The 17,971-nt window shown below is 47.4% G+C and overlaps 1 protein-coding gene across 8 annotated transcripts in view; it reads right to left on the minus strand.

Moving 5' to 3' along the window:
* The window catches only part of EPB41L4B (erythrocyte membrane protein band 4.1 like 4B), a 138,541-nt gene that overhangs the window by 6,681 nt on the left and 113,889 nt on the right, over window positions 1-17,971 (minus strand). For 3 of the 8 annotated variants that reach the window (XM_061426435.1, XM_061426436.1, XM_061426438.1), the window contains exons 21-24: window positions 16,777-16,966; window positions 14,731-14,808; window positions 8,971-9,087; window positions 6,669-6,737 (exon numbers count right to left, since the gene is read on the minus strand). In XM_061426435.1, coding sequence (XP_061282419.1) covers window positions 6,669-6,737; window positions 8,971-9,087; window positions 14,731-14,808; window positions 16,777-16,966 — 454 coding nt within the window. The remainder of the gene's footprint in view (window positions 1-6,668; window positions 6,738-8,970; window positions 9,088-14,730; window positions 14,809-16,776; window positions 16,967-17,971) is intronic. The other 5 variants (XM_061426437.1, XM_061426439.1, XM_061426440.1 and 2 more) reach the window with 3 other exon arrangements.

Below are 17,971 nucleotides of genomic sequence, written 5' to 3' on the forward strand. Positions count from 1 at the left end.
AAGCTAGTGGAGGTGATGGAATTCCAGTTGAGCTATTTCAAATCCTAAAAGATGATGCTGTGAAAGTGCTGCACTCAATATGCCAGCAAATTTAGAAAACTCAGCAGTGGCCACAGGGCTGGAAAAGGTCAGTTTTCATTCCAATCCCAAAGAAAAGCAATGCCAAAGAATGCTCAAACTATAGCACAATAGCACTCATCTCACACGCTAGCAAAGTAATGCTCAAAATTCTCCAAGCCAGGCTTCAACAGTATGTGAACAAAGAACTTCCAGATGTTCAAGCTGATGTAGAAAAGGCAGAGGAAACAGAGATCAAATTGCCAACATCTGCTGGATCATAGAAATGCAAGAGAATCCCAGAAAAACATCTATTTCTGCTTCACTGACTATGCTAAAGTCTTTGACTGTGTGGATCACAACAAACTGTGGAAAACTCTTCAAGAGATGGGAATACCTGACCACCTTACCTGCTCCTGAGAAATCTGTATGCAGGTCAAGAAGCAATAGTTAGAACTGGACATGGAACAATGGACTGGTTCCAAATTGGGAAAGGAGTATGTTAAGGCTGTATATTGTCACCCTGCTTATTTAAGTTATATGCAGAGTTCAGTTCAGTCACTCAGCCATGTCCAACTCTTTGTGACCCCATGAACTGCAGCACACCAGGCCTCCCTGTCCATCACCAACTCCTGGAGTCCACCCAAACCCATGTCCATTGTGTCGGTGATGCCATCCAACCATCTCATCCTCTGTTGTCCCCTTCTCCTCCCGCCCTCAATCTTTCCCAGCATCAGGGTCTTTTCAAATGAGTCAGCTCTTCTCATCAGGCGGCCAAAGTATTGGAGTTTCAGCTTCAATGTCAGTCCTTCCAATGAACACCCAGGACTGATCTCCTTTACGATGGACTGGTTGGATATCCTTGCAGTCCAGGGGACTCTCAAGAGTCTTCTCCAACACCACAGTTCAAAAGCATCAATTCTTCAGCACTCAGCTTTCCTCACAGTCCAACTCTCACATCCATACATGACTACTGGACAAACCATAGCCTTAACTAGACGGACCTTTGTTGGCAAAGTAATGTCTCTGCTTTGAATATGCCGTCTGGTTGGTCATAACTTTCCTTCCAAGGAGTAAGCGTCTTTTAATTTCATGGCTGCAGTCACCATCTGCAGTGATTTTGGAGCCCCCCAAAATAAAGTCAGCCACTGTTTCCACTGTTTTTCTTTCTATTGGCCATGAAGTGATGGGACCAGATGCCATGATCTTCGTTTTCTGAATGTTGAGCTTTAAGCCAACTTTTTCACTGTCTTCTTTCACTTTCATCAAGAGGCTCTTTAGTTCCTCTTCACTTTCTGCCATAAGGGTGGTGTCATCTGCATATATGAGGTTATTAATATTTCTCCCGGCAATCTTGATTCCAGCTTGTGCTTCCTCCTGCCCAGCGTTTCTCATGATGTACTCTGCATAGAAGTTAAATACGCAGGGTGACAATATACAGCCTTGACGTACTCCTTGTTCTCTTTGGAACCAGTCTGTTGTTCTATGTCCAGTTCTAACTGTTGCTTCCTGACCTGCATACAGGTTTCTCAAGAGGCAGGTCAGGTGGTCTGGTATTCCCATCTCTTTCAGAATTTTCCACAATTTATTGTGATCCGTAGAGTCAAAGGCTTTGGCATCATCAATAAAGCAGAAATAGATGTTTTTCTGGAACTCTCTTGCTTTTTCGATTATCCAGCAGATGTTGGCAATTTGATCTCTGGTTCCTCTGCCTTTTCTAAAACCAGTTTGAACATCTGGAAGTCCATTTTTCATGTATTGCTGAAGCCTGGCTTGGAGAATTTTGAGCATTACTTTACTAGCATGTGGGATGAGTGCAATTGTGCGGTAGTTTGAGCATTCTTTGGCATTGCCTTTTTGTGCAGTAGTTTGAGCATTCTTTGGCATTGCCTTTCTTTGGGATTGGAATGAAAACTGACCTTTTCCAGTCCAGTGGCCACTGCTGAGTTTTCCAAATTTGCTGACATGTTGAGTGTAGCACTTTCACAGCATCATCTTTCAGGATTTGAAATAGCTTAACTGGAATTCGATCGCCTCTACTAGCTTTGTTCTTAGTGATGTTTCCTAAGGCCCACCTGACTTCACATTCCAGGATGTCTGGCTTTAGGTGAGTGTGGGTGATCACACCTTCATGATGATCTGGGTCATGAAGATCTTTTTTGTACAGTTCTTATGTGTATTCTTGCCACTTTCTTAATAGCTTCTGCTTCTGTTAGGTCCATACCATTTCTGTCCTTTACTGAGCCCATCTTTGCATGAAATGTTCCCTTCTCTAATTTTCTTGAAGAGATTTCTAGTTTTTCCCATTCTATTGTTTTCCTCTATTTTTTGCCTTAATCACTGAGGAAGGCTTTCTTATCTGTCCTTGCTATTCTTTGGAACTCTGCATTCAGATGGGTATATCTTTCCTTTTCTCCTTTGCTTTTCACTTCTCTTCTTTTCACAGCTATTTGTAAGGCCTCCTCAGACAGCCATTTTGCTTTTTTGCATTTCTTTTTCTTGGGGGGATGGTCTTGCTCCCTGTCTCCTGTACAATGTCACGAACCTCTGTCCATAGTTCATCAGGCACTCTGTCTATCAGATCTAATCCCTTAAATCTATTTCTCAGTTCCACTGTATAGTCATAAGGGATTTGATTTAGGTCACATGATACAGAGTACATCATGTGAAATGCCAGGCTGGATGAAGCACAAGCTGGAATCAAGATTGCCAGGAAAAATATCAATAACCTCAGATATGCAGATGCCACCACCCATATGGCAGAAAGTGAAGAGGAACCAAAGAGCCTCTTGATGAAAGTGAAAGAGGAGAGTGAAAAATCTGCTTAAAATTAAACATTCAAAAAGTGAAGATCATGGCATCTGGTCCCATCACTTCATGGGAAATAGATGGGGAAACAATGCAAACAGTGTCAGACTTTATTTATTTAGGCTCCAAAGTCACTGCAGATGGTGACTGCAGCCATGAAATTAAAAGATGCTTGCTCCTTGGAAGAAAAGCTATGACAAACTTATATAGCATATTAAAAAGCAGAGACATTACTTTGCCAACAAAGGTCCATCTAGTCAAAGCTATGGTTTTTCCAGTAGTCATGTACGGATTTGACAGTTGGACCACAAAGAAAGCTGAGCACCAAAGAATTGATGCTTTTGAACTGTGGTGTTGGAGAAGACTCTTGAGAGACCCTTGGACAGCAATGAGATCAAACCAGTCAATACTAAAGGAAATCAATCCTGAATATTCATTGGAAGGACTGATGCTAAAGTTGAAGCTCCAGTACTTTGGCCACCTGATGGGAAGAACTGACTCATTAGAAAAGACCCTGATGCTGGAAAATATTGAAGGCAGGAAGAGAAGGGGATGACAGAGCATTAGATGGTTGGATGGCATCATTGACTCGATGGACATGAGTTTGAGTAAGCTCCGGGAGTTGGTGATGGACAGGGAGGCCTGGCGCACTGCAGTCCATGGGTTTGCAGAGTCAGACACGACTGAGTAACTGAACTGAACTGATCCAGCTGCCCATTCACTATTTCCATCCAGGCATTTCCAAGGCATTTCTAACACATTTGCAAGAGGCAAATTCATTATTCCTCCTGGTTCAGTCTTCCCTAAGATTTCCTTGTCTCTGAATGCACCCACTCTCCATCCACATTCTGTAAGTCAGAAATCTTAGAGCTATTTCTGGCCCTTTCTCTCCCTCATCCAATCCAGTTTCTCACCAGCCTCTTAAATATTTCCCCGATCTGTGCACATCTATCCACCTCCACCATCAACAGCATTCTGGGCCAAGCTCTCTGCCTTCTTTCCCTTGAACTACTGTTCGAGGTTTCTAGACGACTGCTCAGAGCCCACACTGCCTGATCCCAGCTCCTCTCACTGCCATCACAGGGGTCATCGCCAAACGCAGCTGCCCTGGCCCTGCCCTGCTCAGAGTCCTTCAAAGGCTTCTCGCTGAAGGACTTCCCATCTGAGCTCAGCCAAGCATGGCTGTGCCCGGCAGGGTGTGTCCCTGCTTTCCTCCCCATCCTCCTCTCATGCCCCACACCCTTGCTCTCTGCCTTCTATGCCCACTGGCCTCAGTTCAGTCCCCTGGAGGTGGGATGCCCCCTCTGCCCCAGGACTCTGGCTCATGCTGCTCCCTCTGCCTGCTCTAGCTGCCTTCAAGCCACTCTTGCCCTGTTCTTCAAAGTCCCAGCATGGTTTCTGACATTGGCTTCCTGCTCCATCTTGGCCCCTGGCTTTTCAGGAAGGGCTTCCCTGGGTGTCTCACAGCACTGCCAAGGCTGGGCAGCAGGCCAGAGTGCCTGCCATGGCCAGCAGAGGAAGTGGAGCTGGAGCCTCCAGCTAAGGAAGCCGTGCCCAGCCAAACTGCAGGGGCCAGATGAGTATCTGGCAGCAGCACTGAATGCCTGGTCCAGCCCCTGTGTCTCTGCCCTCTGTTCCTTAAAAGACAGGTGCTGGAAGCTGATCATGACCCTAGTGCAGATTGTTCTGCATGTGTGCATGCTAAGTCACTGCGGTTGTGTCCGCTCTGTGTGACCTCATGGACTGTAGCTCACCAGGCTCCTCTACCCGTGGGATTCTCCAGCAAGAACACTGAAAAGTGGGTGGCCATGCCCTTCCCCAGGGGCTCTTCCTGACCCAGGAACAGAACTCACATCTCTTATGTCTCCTCTATTTGCAAGCTGGTTCTTTACCAGTAGCACCACATGGGAAGCCCCATGGATTGTTCTAGAAACCTGCTTTTGTCTCTGCACAGACTGTTGAACACCTTCCCAGGTCTGTTCATCCTCAGACCTGAATCAGCCACTGCTCACACCTTCCTGTCCATATGGCTGAAGCCACCTCAGGTAGTGACAATCAGCCAGCCCCTGAGACTGCACTTTGAGCTATCCCTAGGGCACCACACAGCCTGCCCAGAAGATCCTCTAGATTGACCTTTGGAAGGAACCTCAGGGACCATGTGGTTCTAGGAATTGCAAACTCTGATCCCTGGGAGGAAGAGGGAGGGAGAGGAAAGAGGCATGCATGGGTATTCAATTATGCCCAACTTTTTGCAACTCCATGGACTGTAGCCCCCCAGGATCCTCTGTCCATCGGATTTTCCAGGCAAGAATACTGGAGGGGGTTACCATTTCCTTCTCCAAAGGATCTTCCGGACCCAGGGGATTGAACCTGCCTCTCCTGCATTAGGAGGCAGATTCTTTACCACTGAGCCACCAGGGAAGCCTCAGGAGAGAGAGGAGGGAGCCTAAACTCCCTACTTCTGCTCATCAGAGAGTGAGCTTCTGTACAAGCTCTTAATTAAAGAAAAAAGTCGAGGAGCTGAAGAGAATCTTGAAAATCATCGAACTCTCTCACTTTGCAGATGAGGAAACTACAACATTTAAATGTTTAAAAACATTTCAGCAGTTTGCAGAGAGTTTAAATAAGCTGCTCAGCGACACAGAGAGCCATGGCAACAGGAAAGCCGGTTGTCATGACTACCTGCTCTTTTTATTACACCACCCTGCCTCTCCAGCATTGAGGAACAACAATTCTACTTGACATTCGTGGGATGGTCTGAGCATGGTCGAGTACTTTCAAGTTCTTGATCCCTTTTGACACTTGCCTCAACCAGATATGAGGAGGAGGATGTTCTTATTACTATTTCCACTTTAAATAAAAGGAGACTGGTGCTCAGAGTGGCAAAATTTTAACTTAAAATCATAAATCATACCATTATCAAGATGCAGATCCAACCCCAAAGTATTGAAAACAGAGAATCTGATAAATGCATGTACATGCATGTTCATAGCAGTATTATTCACAGTAGCCAAAAAGTGGGGAGAACCCAAAACCCATCCATGAATGGATGGATCAACAAATTGTGGTATGTAAGTGCAATGGAATATTATTCCTCCATAAGAAGAAATAAAATACTGATACATCCTACAGCATACTAGACACAGGTCACATAGTGTATGATCCTATTTTTATGGAATATCCAAACTAGGCAAATCCAAAGAGACAAAATGCAAATCGGTGGCTGACAAGGGCCAGAGTGAAGGGGGACATGGGGATGACTACTGACTGGGTATGAGATTTCCTTTGGGGGTGATGGGAAGGTTTTAGAATTAGAGGTGGTAGTTGCATGACACTGAATGTACTAAATGCCACTAAACTGTCACTTCAAAAATTGTTAATTTTATGTTACATGAAGCTCACCTCAATAAAATAAAATAACTCGAAAATGCTGACCCCCAAACCCCAACTTCTTCTCAGCCTCACAGAGTTCACAGCGATCAAAAGAAGCTGTTGGTGGGGCTTCCCTGGTGGTCCGGTGGTTAAAAACCCACCTTCCAATGCAGGGGATGCAGGTTTCATCCCTGGTCCAGGAACTAAGATCCCATATGCCCCGGGGCAACTAAACCCGTGCGCCACAACTAGAGAGAAGCCCATGCACTAAAAAAAAAAAAAAATCCCACATGTCGCAACTAAGAAACAACGCAGCCAAAAATAAATAAATACACACGAGCTGTTGGCATCATCGGCTGGCAGTCCTCAGGAAAGCAAGCCACCGGGGAACTATGTCTTAAAACACGGATCTGTTTTCCAGATCTACTTACGGTAAACTGTGGCCCTGTTATGAAAGGATCAGGAAAAGGGGTCACTGTATCAGCCGGGAATGTTTTTATCTTCAAAAAAGAGACAGAGAAGAGTGTTACTTTCAGATTAGAAAACAAAGCTTTGAAATCTTTGGCAGCACACTTTTAAACTGAACTGAAGGATACAGGAGCACACACACCGAGCCTTCCTTGCTTGCTGAGGAAGTAAACCAAGGGCCCCTACGAGAGTTGCCTAGCGGCTGTATCTGAGCCTGGAGTTGTGCCATAGGGCCAGGCCTCTGCATGGAAGACAGGCTGGAGTCTTGTGTTTGCTGGGCCTCACCCTGACCGTAGCCAGGGGGTGTAATGAGGAGGCAAGGGTGATGTGGGGGCCTGCTGATGGCCCCTCTGCAGCTGTGGGGAATGGACTGGACGCCACTGATAGGGAACAGAGTCTATCAGAGTGGACAGAGTACCAGGAGGCCTGGACTAATCAGGCCAGGAGGGCTCGCTGTCCGTTCACTTTAGTTGTCGGGCTCCCTGTAAACTCTGGGCAGTAGAGGGAAACCTCAGGGAAACCCGGGTAAGCCTGGAAGATTCCTACCACCATGGCCTTGGGGACAGAAGGCATGGTGATCACAAGTGCCCTGTGCTGGTGTCTGGAGAGGGTTATCCTGCAGGATCAGGTAGTGCCAACTGGCCATCAAGAGCCTTTGCTTCCATTTCTTTCTCTTGGGTCATTTCACCTTTGGCCTCCTAGAGGCCTTTGGAGGACAGGGGGCGGGGAGGGGTTGTTTCTTTAAGCTGGCCTCGAAGACTGCCAGCAGGCCCAGGGTCCTGATGGCCGGCACCAGCTTTGTCTGCAGCCTCGGGGCACAGCAGCTGCCTGCTGGTGGACGCACATCGTTCCACTCCCACCAGAGGGCTGCAGCCGAGACACCAAGGCCACCACTTCCCACGTGCAGTCGCTTTAGTGCATTTCAGGGTCTTGCCTACGGACAATAGTTACCTGATGGCTTTGAATCATTCTAATAGGGGGTAAGATAGGGATGCACAGGAACACGTCAGATCAGACCCAAATCTGCTGAGGGTTTCTGAGGGAGTTGAGTAGGTCTCAACTCAACCCATCTAGAAATGACAATGTCCTTGCAGTGAGCACTGAGATGTCTAATCCAAGCCTGCTCGCCCCTCCCCCAAACTCTCTTTTCAAACATCTCAAAATTCCCATGGAGCCAGGTGCCAGTTCGCGTTCTTGGTAGTGACTACCTGCTGTGCAGCAAGTAAAGGACTGGGGGAAGCCTTACTCCTTGCAGGGCTTAATGGTTCAAAGTGGTGTGCTGAGACCAACAGCAATGTCAAAGTAACATACAGAATAGACTCAGACCACCGTGAAATAAAAGGGAAAAAGAGGATTATTCTTGCTATTAAAGAAATGCAAGAGTTGGCAACATCAAAGAGTTATTTTATACCTGCTCTAAAGAAGAAAAAGATATTTCAACAGTTACCCTCTGGGTTGCTGAGCTCTGACAAAGCACATACACTCTCCTGACGGTGCTGTCGTTGGTATCACCACATTGGAATGGGGGCAAAGCCAAAGTTGCAATATTGAACCCAGCAGGTTCCGGCCTGAAAAAATAAAGCCCCTGATGCACAAGTTATATGTGTTCCCTGGAGCAGTGACAAACTGGAAACAAAGCACACGTGCTGCAGGAAGGAGTTTGTTAGGTAGATGGTGGACCGTTCACTTGATGGAATACACAGAACGTGGTACCAAGAACAAGCTAGAAGCAATACAACGGTAAGCGAAAAGAGGAAAACGGTAGGTGACATGGATGCTATGATTTAACTATGTAAAACTGTGAATGAATATAAATAAATATTAGAAGGAAACATGCAAAAATGAAAAAAAAAAAATTGTGCCAGGTTGGGATTACAGGAGATTCCTTTCAAGTCATTATGTAATTCTCATATCGTCATCTTGATAAACAGCAGGAAAAGACAAGTTAAAAGCTTTTGTTTGCAACAGAAATGCAACTAAGAGTGTTCTCTCTGCGGAAAGCATCTATGCACATCATGGCTCTAGGAAAACAAACTCTTCACGGTTCTTGAGACCTACAGACAAAGGGGTGGGACCATGGTCGTGAGTCCCAGTTTGACCAGGGCTGGTTGGACTTCAAACTCTGCGTCCATCCTGGAGTGACAGCCCCTGCGGCCCAGGCTCCTCCGGGGTCCGGTGCTCGTGCACACCCCAGGGGCTGCCGCCTGGTGCTCCTGCCCGCCTCACCTCTCCTGGCCAGGCCCCTCTCCCTGCCAGGGTACCTACCAGCCTCGTTTTGATTGGAGGGTGCATGCAAACTCCAGTGGTCTCTTCCTTCATGGGGAGAGAGAGTGGAGGAGAACAGCGAGAGTGGGCACAGTGGGGGGCGCTGGCGGGCTCTGCCTGCTCACGAGGAGAGGAGAGAAGGGGAGGACGAGGTGGTGAGAGAAGGGGGGAGGAGATAAGGGAGGGGAAGGAGAGAAAGATAGCACAGTGCAAGATGGATCTGTCAACTCCAGTCTGTTCTCCAGCCAGCCTCACCCACAGCCTCCGTCCAGCTTCTGGCCACCTGACTTCTGGTCCCTCCCACTTCCCTCTTCTCTCCGCCTTCTCTCCTCCTCCCCAGCCCTCCTCAGTCTGCTCCACTGTCTGGGCAGAAGGGCCCATCAAAACTCTCTTGCCAGGACTGGCAGGTGGGGGCCATCTCTTGTGCCAACCGCACAGGACCGGTATGCTGTTGAGGATGCTAAAGCATTGCCCAGGCCAAGCCAGAAAGAGCTCAGATGAATCGGTGAAGATGGCCGTGGGGGCAAATTGAGCAATGGCCACACGCTTGAGAGTGTCGGCCTTCCATGCCCAGCGGCCTCCTACACTCTGCTAAACGAGGACCCACATTACGATGGACAGGTGACTAGAGAGCTCCAAGAAAGAGGCACATCAGTGAGGAGAAATACAGAGGTCAAGACCGCATCTGTCATGGCTCTTTATCTGTGTTCAGAAGACCTGCTGGCCATGATCCCCCTCCCACATTTATGGCCCCAGGCCTTGGCATCTGGTCTAGGCACTCGGGGGAAGGGGAGCCTTGCTGCTTAGCTGGAAGCTACCAAGCATTGTGAGAAAATGCCATGTCACTCTTGGGATCCTGGATTCCCCGGTTTTGTTGTTTAGTCGCTGAGTCGTGTCCGACTCTTTTGCGACCCCATGGACTGTGGCCCACCAGGCTACTCTGTCCGTGGGATTTCCCAAGCAAGAGTCCTGGAGTGGGTTCCCATGTCCTTATTACCCAGCCCCAGAGCTAAACAGTGCCATGCACCCAGCAGAGATCCGACAGCTTGTACTAGTGAGGATGAGGACGGTGAGGAGAGAAAGCTCTGATGTTAGGAGAGTCACTGACAGGGTTAGTGTGAGTCTTAGGAAAGAACCATTCACTCCAGAGAACAAATACATGTGTCTTTTCGCTCAAGAGCATTTTCTTAAGTCATTGGTATGATTCTGCCATGATGGATCAAGGACAGCCTCTGGGAAAGTTTCACTGAAAAATTATCGAGAACATTGCAGCCTTATTTTTCATCTCCAGATGGATCTAACGCCATCCATAGACAGTCCAGTCCTAGACAATTTCCAAGGGGCTTTTACAGCCATATTCCCAATGGCCTTCAACACAGCCTTGTTTTATTATTCAGATGTGGGAGAGGCAGAAATGACATTTGCAAAGCCTAAGTCCATGGGTTTAGACCCTCTTGTCCATTGTTTCTAAGTCCATTTTTCAGAAACGAGTTCACATTAGTCACCTAAAGTTAAGTTTGACCAGCCTACTTAAAACCTCCCCTTCTGGTCCTCGGGACAAATCCCATGTTCTACAGGATGCTATCTAAGGCATGAATCACCAGAAAACATGGACATTCTGCCTTGAGGCCAAAATGTGTATTGGCCACCAGAGTCTGAATTGAAGATTATAATGGATATATAGGATATTTAATATCCTATATTAATATATAGGATATTTGCCTAGCATCAGATTTATTGGTAAAGATTTATTGGTAAAGAAATGCTGGTCCATTCCACAAGCATCTCTGACCTCTCTAAATGGAGATTTAGAACTTAGATTTTTAAATGCATCTGAGTAGATTTAAACAAAAGAATATCCCTGGGGTTCCCACACTTCCGACTCGTAGTAAATGAATAGGAAATAAGATAACAGGTGTAATAGGATACTACTCTGAAATACCATTTATATTTTCTCCTGGTATTTCTTTCCCTCCTAGGGTCTTTTCTATACCCACACAGCTAGGTTCTGAGTGGCTTCTGAGTTTCAAAATCTGACCTTTTGGGGGAATAGAAAGGTTTAGGTATAGATAAATGATGGTTAAAATGTGTAAGTTTTCAAAAGAGATTGCCAGCTTGAGGATTCACAGGGGAATTCACAGGGGAAGGGAGGAGGGGTAGACACGAGTGAGTGCTGAGCAAAGGGGCTCTGTGCCCCCTCATTCTCTAATGGAGGCTGGGGGACAAGGATGAAAGAGCAGAGGGGAGTGACCTTTCTGACGCATTTTGAGTTGGCGCTGCCTGAGCCGCTGGTCCTGTGCCAAGATGCTGCAAAGCCTTATTAAGAATGTTTGGATCCCCATGAAGACCTACTATACCCAAGTTTACCAGATGTGGGTAGGAATGGGATTGGTGGGCTTCATCGTTTATAAAATCAGGAGTGCTGATAAAAGAAGTAAAGCCTTGGAAGCTTCCAGTCCTACACCTGCTCATGGTTATTGCTAACCAGCTTTCCCTGGACGAGATGTCTGTCTGACTGTGTTATGGGACACTGTGGTGACTTGTAGCAATGCCACTGCCCTCAGGCATGAATAAATGCACCTGTAAGACTCCTCCTCAAAAAATAAAAGAGCAGAGGGGACCTGTGCCCTAGCAGAGAGGTCCACATCCCAGAAGCTCTGTGATCTCCATCATCCAAAAGGGACATGAAGGGAGCAGAGGGTGTCCCAGATCCACCAGCCAACAGGTGACTTCACAAACCAAAGAGACTTCCCTCACTTTCCCCGTGCCCTGAAGAACATGGACGCAACCCCGGGAGACTGGAAGAGGCACCCAGTTTGACTTGAGATTAAGCTTTAGCTCTCCTGCTAGAATGAGGGTCAGAATAATAACTAAGTTATTGAGACAAATGGAAAACCAACTCTTCTGACCCCCAACCCAGGGCCCGTTCTGGGCCCTACACAGCCTTCCTTTGGCCAAACCATCTCCTCCCTGACCCATGAACCCCTGATTGATGTTCCCTGACCCAGAGGGGACCCGGATCCTGGCTGGCTCTGCAGTTGGGTGAGTGGTTCCTGAAGTGTGGGGATCAGGGAGGGACAAGCCCCCAAGAGAAAGCATCAGAGAGGCAGGAGGTGTGGGTGTTAATGGGCTTTGTTACCTGGGGAGGGAAGCTAATGTGACTGACCTGGAGTAGACAGGATGATGCAGCCCAAGGTCAACACGACTTCCGTGTCCATATGCCCTCCCTCCGCCTCCCCTCACTCTACCAACACCCACACCCCCGTGCACAGCAGATGAGAATTCCAGATGGAGAGTGGGTGCTGTCTGTACTCACATGCCTTCTTCCCTTCCCATCCCCACGCCCCCATGCTTCCCTCCCAGGCAGAAACTCTTATCTGATCTCGAAGAGTCTGCGATGCAGATTCCAGGAATGGGCGGACAATAAAGCTGCAGAGGCTGCAGGACTGGGTTGGCTAAACTGAGCCAACACAACCAAAGAGCCGGAGATTAGAGAAGAAAAGATGTGGGAAAAGGAGGGGGCAAATGCTGTAAGAGTGAAGCTGGAAAGCATGTTTTTGTGGCAAGTTTGAGGATGCGAGTCCTTAGGGCAGCGTACGGTACAAGAGAAGAAAGAAGCAAAATGAGATTTGAGAAGTGTTACTGGGAGGTGTTCATTTAATCTTCTTTCATTATTTTGAGAGATGCCAGTTAAAGATTGAATTTCTTTTTTTTTTTTTTTCATGGCTGTTTGGACCATACTTCGTTCCATGCAGAGACTGGCTCATAAGGGTCAAAAGTCATAAGGGTTCAACTAGCTCCAACAGTGTCTTGGTTTAATGAAGTTCAGAAAATCTGTCCCGCTCCTCTCTCGCCAGCTCCCTGTCCTTCCAGATCTGGCCAGGGCAGTGATGTGGCTTTAGGAGGTTTGTCCAGTCTCAGACCCCAAGTCTAGTCTTTCCTGGGCTATCCTAGGAGATACAGATGCCACGCCTCTCCATCACCGCAGCAACAGGGCAGAGAGGGCTCCAGTTCCTATTTCTGGGATGGTGGGAGGAACAAATGGGGGAGATGGAAGTAAGAGGACCAGACTAAGGTAGAAGCAGGCAGCTGGAGCTCCTCTTCCTCACTAGGACCCTTTATCACTCTCAGAGATAGGACTCTGAACTGTAGTAAACCCAGAAATACCAGCCCTCCAGCACAACTAGCGTGTGTGTGCTTTGTGAACATGTACCTGTGCCTCAAACCTGCACAAACAAGACAAAGGATGCTTCATCTTGAGAACAGATACTCCCTGCCGACTCTAGCTGTGAAGTGAGCAGCTGTGTCTTGTCCCTCGGCTGGGCAGTGCAGCACCTGGGTCCTATTTCAGAGCTCTGTCAGAGCTGCCCAGAGACATAGGCAGAGTATCCTGGGGACAGAGAGTAAGCTCCCTGTTGGAGGCTACCCTATCTTGGCAATCTGTCTAACAAGAAGGGCATGAATTACCAGCTCCATGTTCTTGAACACGGAAGGAAGTAACTCTGCAGGTTCCCAAGCTGGGCATCACCCACGGTCAGTTCTCAGCTGGTTATCTGAAGGAGCTGACTCAAAGCTCTCAGACAGTACCAGCTCACCAGATGAGACGCACAGTTGCAGAAATCACAAGTGATTTCCTTGTGCTAGTCAAGGCAGGAACAGTGATCATTCCTAAAGCCTGTGCAGCATTTGGCCTCATATGTCCCCTCTTGAAAGCTGCCCAGAAAACCTTCCCATCCAGGGCACCCTCATCCAACTAGCCTGTTCTGAATGACTGCCACCTGGCTTCTCCCCAAGCATCCTGCACATGGCTCTCCTATGGATTCTGATCCTTTATCAACCAGAGCCCCTCCAGCCTCCACCAGCTGCCCTATCCACTCCCAGAGCCTCACACACAGCCAAACACACAGATCAGTTCTCAGGAGATAGTTTTTCACTTGGCTCATATTTTCACTCACAGGCCATATTTGCGAACCATGATTTATGCTCCAGTACCCTTGGGTATCAGGCTAAGCCCAGCCAAAGATACATGCAATCTTGCCTGTGTCATCTAGTGATATTAACAATCTTATACACATTTACAGTGCTTTCTATGTGGGGCTCTTTCTCTTGTGTGATCCTCATTATACTCTTAGGCAAGCAGGGCAAACAATGACAGAAGATGGGGCAGCAATTATCCAGTGGCCAGGATCTTAAAGTGAGGAGCAGAGACCGGAGCTAGTTCTGGTCTGCATGACTCCTGGTCCAGTGCTCCCTCCCCCAAGTGGCCTTCCCACTTGCAGGAATCCCATCCCTAGGGAGAGACCTGTCTGCAGAGGATAGAGGATGGTAGGGAGGCACAAGGAGCCTGGAAAGCCAAGGTGAGGCCCTGAGCTGGTGCTTTAGGCCAGAGCATGTTGTTGGAAGAGACAGCAAGAGATGCCTCATGGCAGGCATGCGGGGTGCAGCCCAGGAAGCCAAGAACCCAAGACTCAGGCAGAGAGGAGCCCTACGATGTTCAAGGATCAGCAGACAGGTCGGGTGGGGCTCCTGTTGCCACCCTCAGAGGAAAGGGGACACCGCCCTCCCTCAGGGGCTCTGGGAGGTGGAGGGACCCCTGACGCCTGAACCCTGGAAGAAAGCTGACCCTGAGCCTCTAGGCTGTGAGCAGGACAAGAGGGAGAGCCTTCCCCTCGGTGATGCCCACCTCCGTCCAACCGTCCCACTGCCAAGACATGTCTACAGTCTGCGGCTTTTCTGGTTTTAGCAAAATGGAAAGTTTACCAGAGGAGTGGCTTCTGTGAAATCCATCAGGAGATCCCCCGGCTCCAAGGTAAAGGCACCTCTGCGGTTAGAGGGGCTCTACAGAGGCAGACAAAAACATCCCAGTTAGGGGTGGGAGGCTCACGAGAGAGGAGGTATACGTATACATATAGCTGATTCACATTGTTATACAGCAGAAATCAACACAACATTGTAAAGCAATGATCCTCCAATTAAAAAATAAAAACAATCGGAAAACAGAAATATCCCAGTGAGTGCTGGCTCTCGACTGACCACGGAATTTCATCAGAAAATACAGGTGTTCCCTACCTCTCTCCTCCCCTCACTTACTAGCAGTGAACTCATTATTACCCCCAACCCCCCCTCACGGTTCTCTTGCTCAGCAGGGTACAAAATATTGAGACCAAACCCCAATTTTTCTGACATCTTCATGGGTAGAAGCAGGTTATAGAGAGGGGGACTGTCTTTTTTGAAGCTGAAAACAATTTTTCTTAAATGCTCTGAGTGCTCTTTGACTGGCCTTTGGGGGAAAAATACTTCAAAGAGTCCTTTGAATATATAAAGAGAAAGAAAAGACCCCATCTTGGATCCAGGGGGCCAAGACCTCAAGGAGCTAAACTTATCTGCACAATAGTGAGGAAAAGCTTTCTGGTGGGAGGGTGGGATCTTTCATTTTTTGGAAAAATTTTTTCTGTCTTGCCCTGGAGTCTTAGCAGCATGGGGGCCTTGAAGCCCTATATAGGAAAAAATAAGTCTCAAACCTCATTAACTTGGTGCAAGCAGAGCCCTAAGGAGAGAGCTGACCAGGAGAGGGAGCCCTGTGGCCTCTGACAGGATGCTGCTCGCATCTCCAACCCAGTTCCCTTCTGTTTCGCAAATGTGTCCGCGTGGTTTTAACCACGGCCTGGATATAGACAGGACCCCGTGTCCACACTTGGGACAAAGAAGTGCTAGGGACTTGGCACAGTGGAGGGGAACCCGACTCCAGTTCCCAGGAGGTGATCTACAGAAAAGCAGGGAGCCTCAGTCTAGGCCAGTCACAGGCTGAGGGGGTTCAGCCAGGATTCTGTTGAGGAACATGGAGATACTCCCAGAGACCCCCGGGAACAGACCCCCTGAAAGACTGCCCATGGGCAAGCGGGATGTGGCCTGGGCTGTTGTTACTCCGATTTTACTGGGAACTGTGCTCCCTGGAGCCACAGAAGCCTCAGGCATTCTGTTTGCACAAGCACTTTAATCTCCACTGGACCCATGGGTTGGGCAGGGTAGTAGATTTTACTCCCATTTTTGGGAAGAAAAAACTGAGGCTCAGAGAAACAAGGTCCATGGAGTGGCTTCTCATTTAAAGCAGCCATAGGTATTTGAAAGAAGCAATTGGGAATAGACTGTGTGGCTCTGGTCTTGCCTTGGGGGGCCCCTCCTCATGCACACAGCATTCCTCAGTGGGGTCCAGGGACCAAGCAACATTTGACCCAGCATTTGCTTGGCGAGCAAGACCAATCACTGAAGAGTGACTGCAACCAAGCATCACTCAAACAAAACCAAGAGAAATGTCTTGTGTAAGACCTTTGCCACAGCCCATTCACACCACTGGCAATTTCCTGAAATTTCAAGCCGACAGATAGAATATTGACCAATTTCAATCAACACAGGCTATCTCCCATAAGGAACGAGATGGGGATACTTCTAGGCTTTTACTTCTCCAGATTTTCCACTTTGGCGGGTAAAAAGCCATTTCTCACTTTCTGTCTTCATGGTGGAGTAATAGCGTTTGTAGGGATGATATTCTAAAACCAGAACTGCCCTCAGAAACCTCTTAAATTTCCCTTTAAGTACAGAATACATGCTTTTAAATGATACTATTTATCTCTCATACATGGTTATCTTTCAGGGACACATTATATTAAAAAAAACATGTGGTTGTTACTGTTGCTTTAGGAGCACCCAGAGTTGATGACACGAAGCTCAAATGTGTACAGATGCCACACACTGAATTTATGCAGAAACTGCAGCAAAGAGAGCTGCTCCTCAGGGCTTCTCACGTACCTTGGCCCCTGGGGACAGCTGGCCCTTGCCTTCTGAGTTCTGAGGCGAGCTGATCTTGTGAACTTCGGGGGACAGCAGCGGCATTGAGACTTGCGTGGTGGTGGCGGTGGTGGTGGCCGTGGTTGGAGTTGTGGTCGCTCCCACGGCCTCGGCCAGGTCTGGAGGGAGGTCGTCTTCATCACTGCGGTTACTAAAAGCACATGAAGCTCTGCTCATTACAACAATAAACAGGCTGTGGGGAGTGGAGGTAGGTGGGGAGGGCTGGGACAGCTAGGGCAGGGGTTGGGGTCTCCCCAGATGTCTACCAGATGTCCAGCTTACGGGAGCCAATATATCAACCTTTAGCCAAAGCAAATTTGGGCTGGATTTTCTGTCACTTGCCAAGGGATGAAAAACAAATTTTAATATAAAAATATAACATAATAATTATCATTTTATCCATTTGTAAGCATATAATTCAGTGTCTTAGACATTCACAATGTTGGATAGCAATTACTTTATTTATACCCCAGACTTTTCTATCATCCCAACAGCAACTCTGTACTCATCAGACAATATCTCTCCATGGTCCCCTCCCTGTAGTCCCCTCCCTGTAGTCCCTGGTAATGTTTGTTCTGCTGTTGGGGCTCAGAATGGGCCACCCCCAAATATGCCACAATAGCATATTGATTTATTAGGATAGAGTTGTTTTTAATTTTAATAAAACTATATGGAGAAAAAACTTAATACATTTTTTATATAGCATTTTTTGAAGACCCTGAAGGAAAGACTGAATTACCACCATCACTGAAAATTTATTTCTGGAAATGTCCACAGGATTTTTTAATTAATCGGATAAGAGATATTTTTACCATTAAATAAAATATGTATTCACTATGAGATATAATATCCTAGTTATGAAAATTTGCATTTTAGAAACAATTTAGGGTAATTTTGTCCTTGGGCATTTAGTCAGAAGAGTAATGACTTTTGGCATTTAAATCAGAAATAAATATTTATCAATATAGTTTGTACTCCCTGCCCTGTGTGTTCAGTGTTTCTTTTCAAAATAGCAGTTATGTGGGGATAAGAAAACTTACTGGTACTGAGGTACATAAATTTCAACGTGAGAATTTCAGTGTGACTTCAAGGGTTTTGTAAGAGAAATATTTGCATCTTTGTGCTTCTTTTCCAAAGAGTGCTTACAAGTACAGTC

The sequence above is a fragment of the Bos javanicus genome, chromosome 8, assembly GCF_032452875.1.
Source record: "Bos javanicus breed banteng chromosome 8, ARS-OSU_banteng_1.0, whole genome shotgun sequence".
Lineage (NCBI taxonomy): Eukaryota > Metazoa > Chordata > Mammalia > Artiodactyla > Bovidae > Bos > Bos javanicus.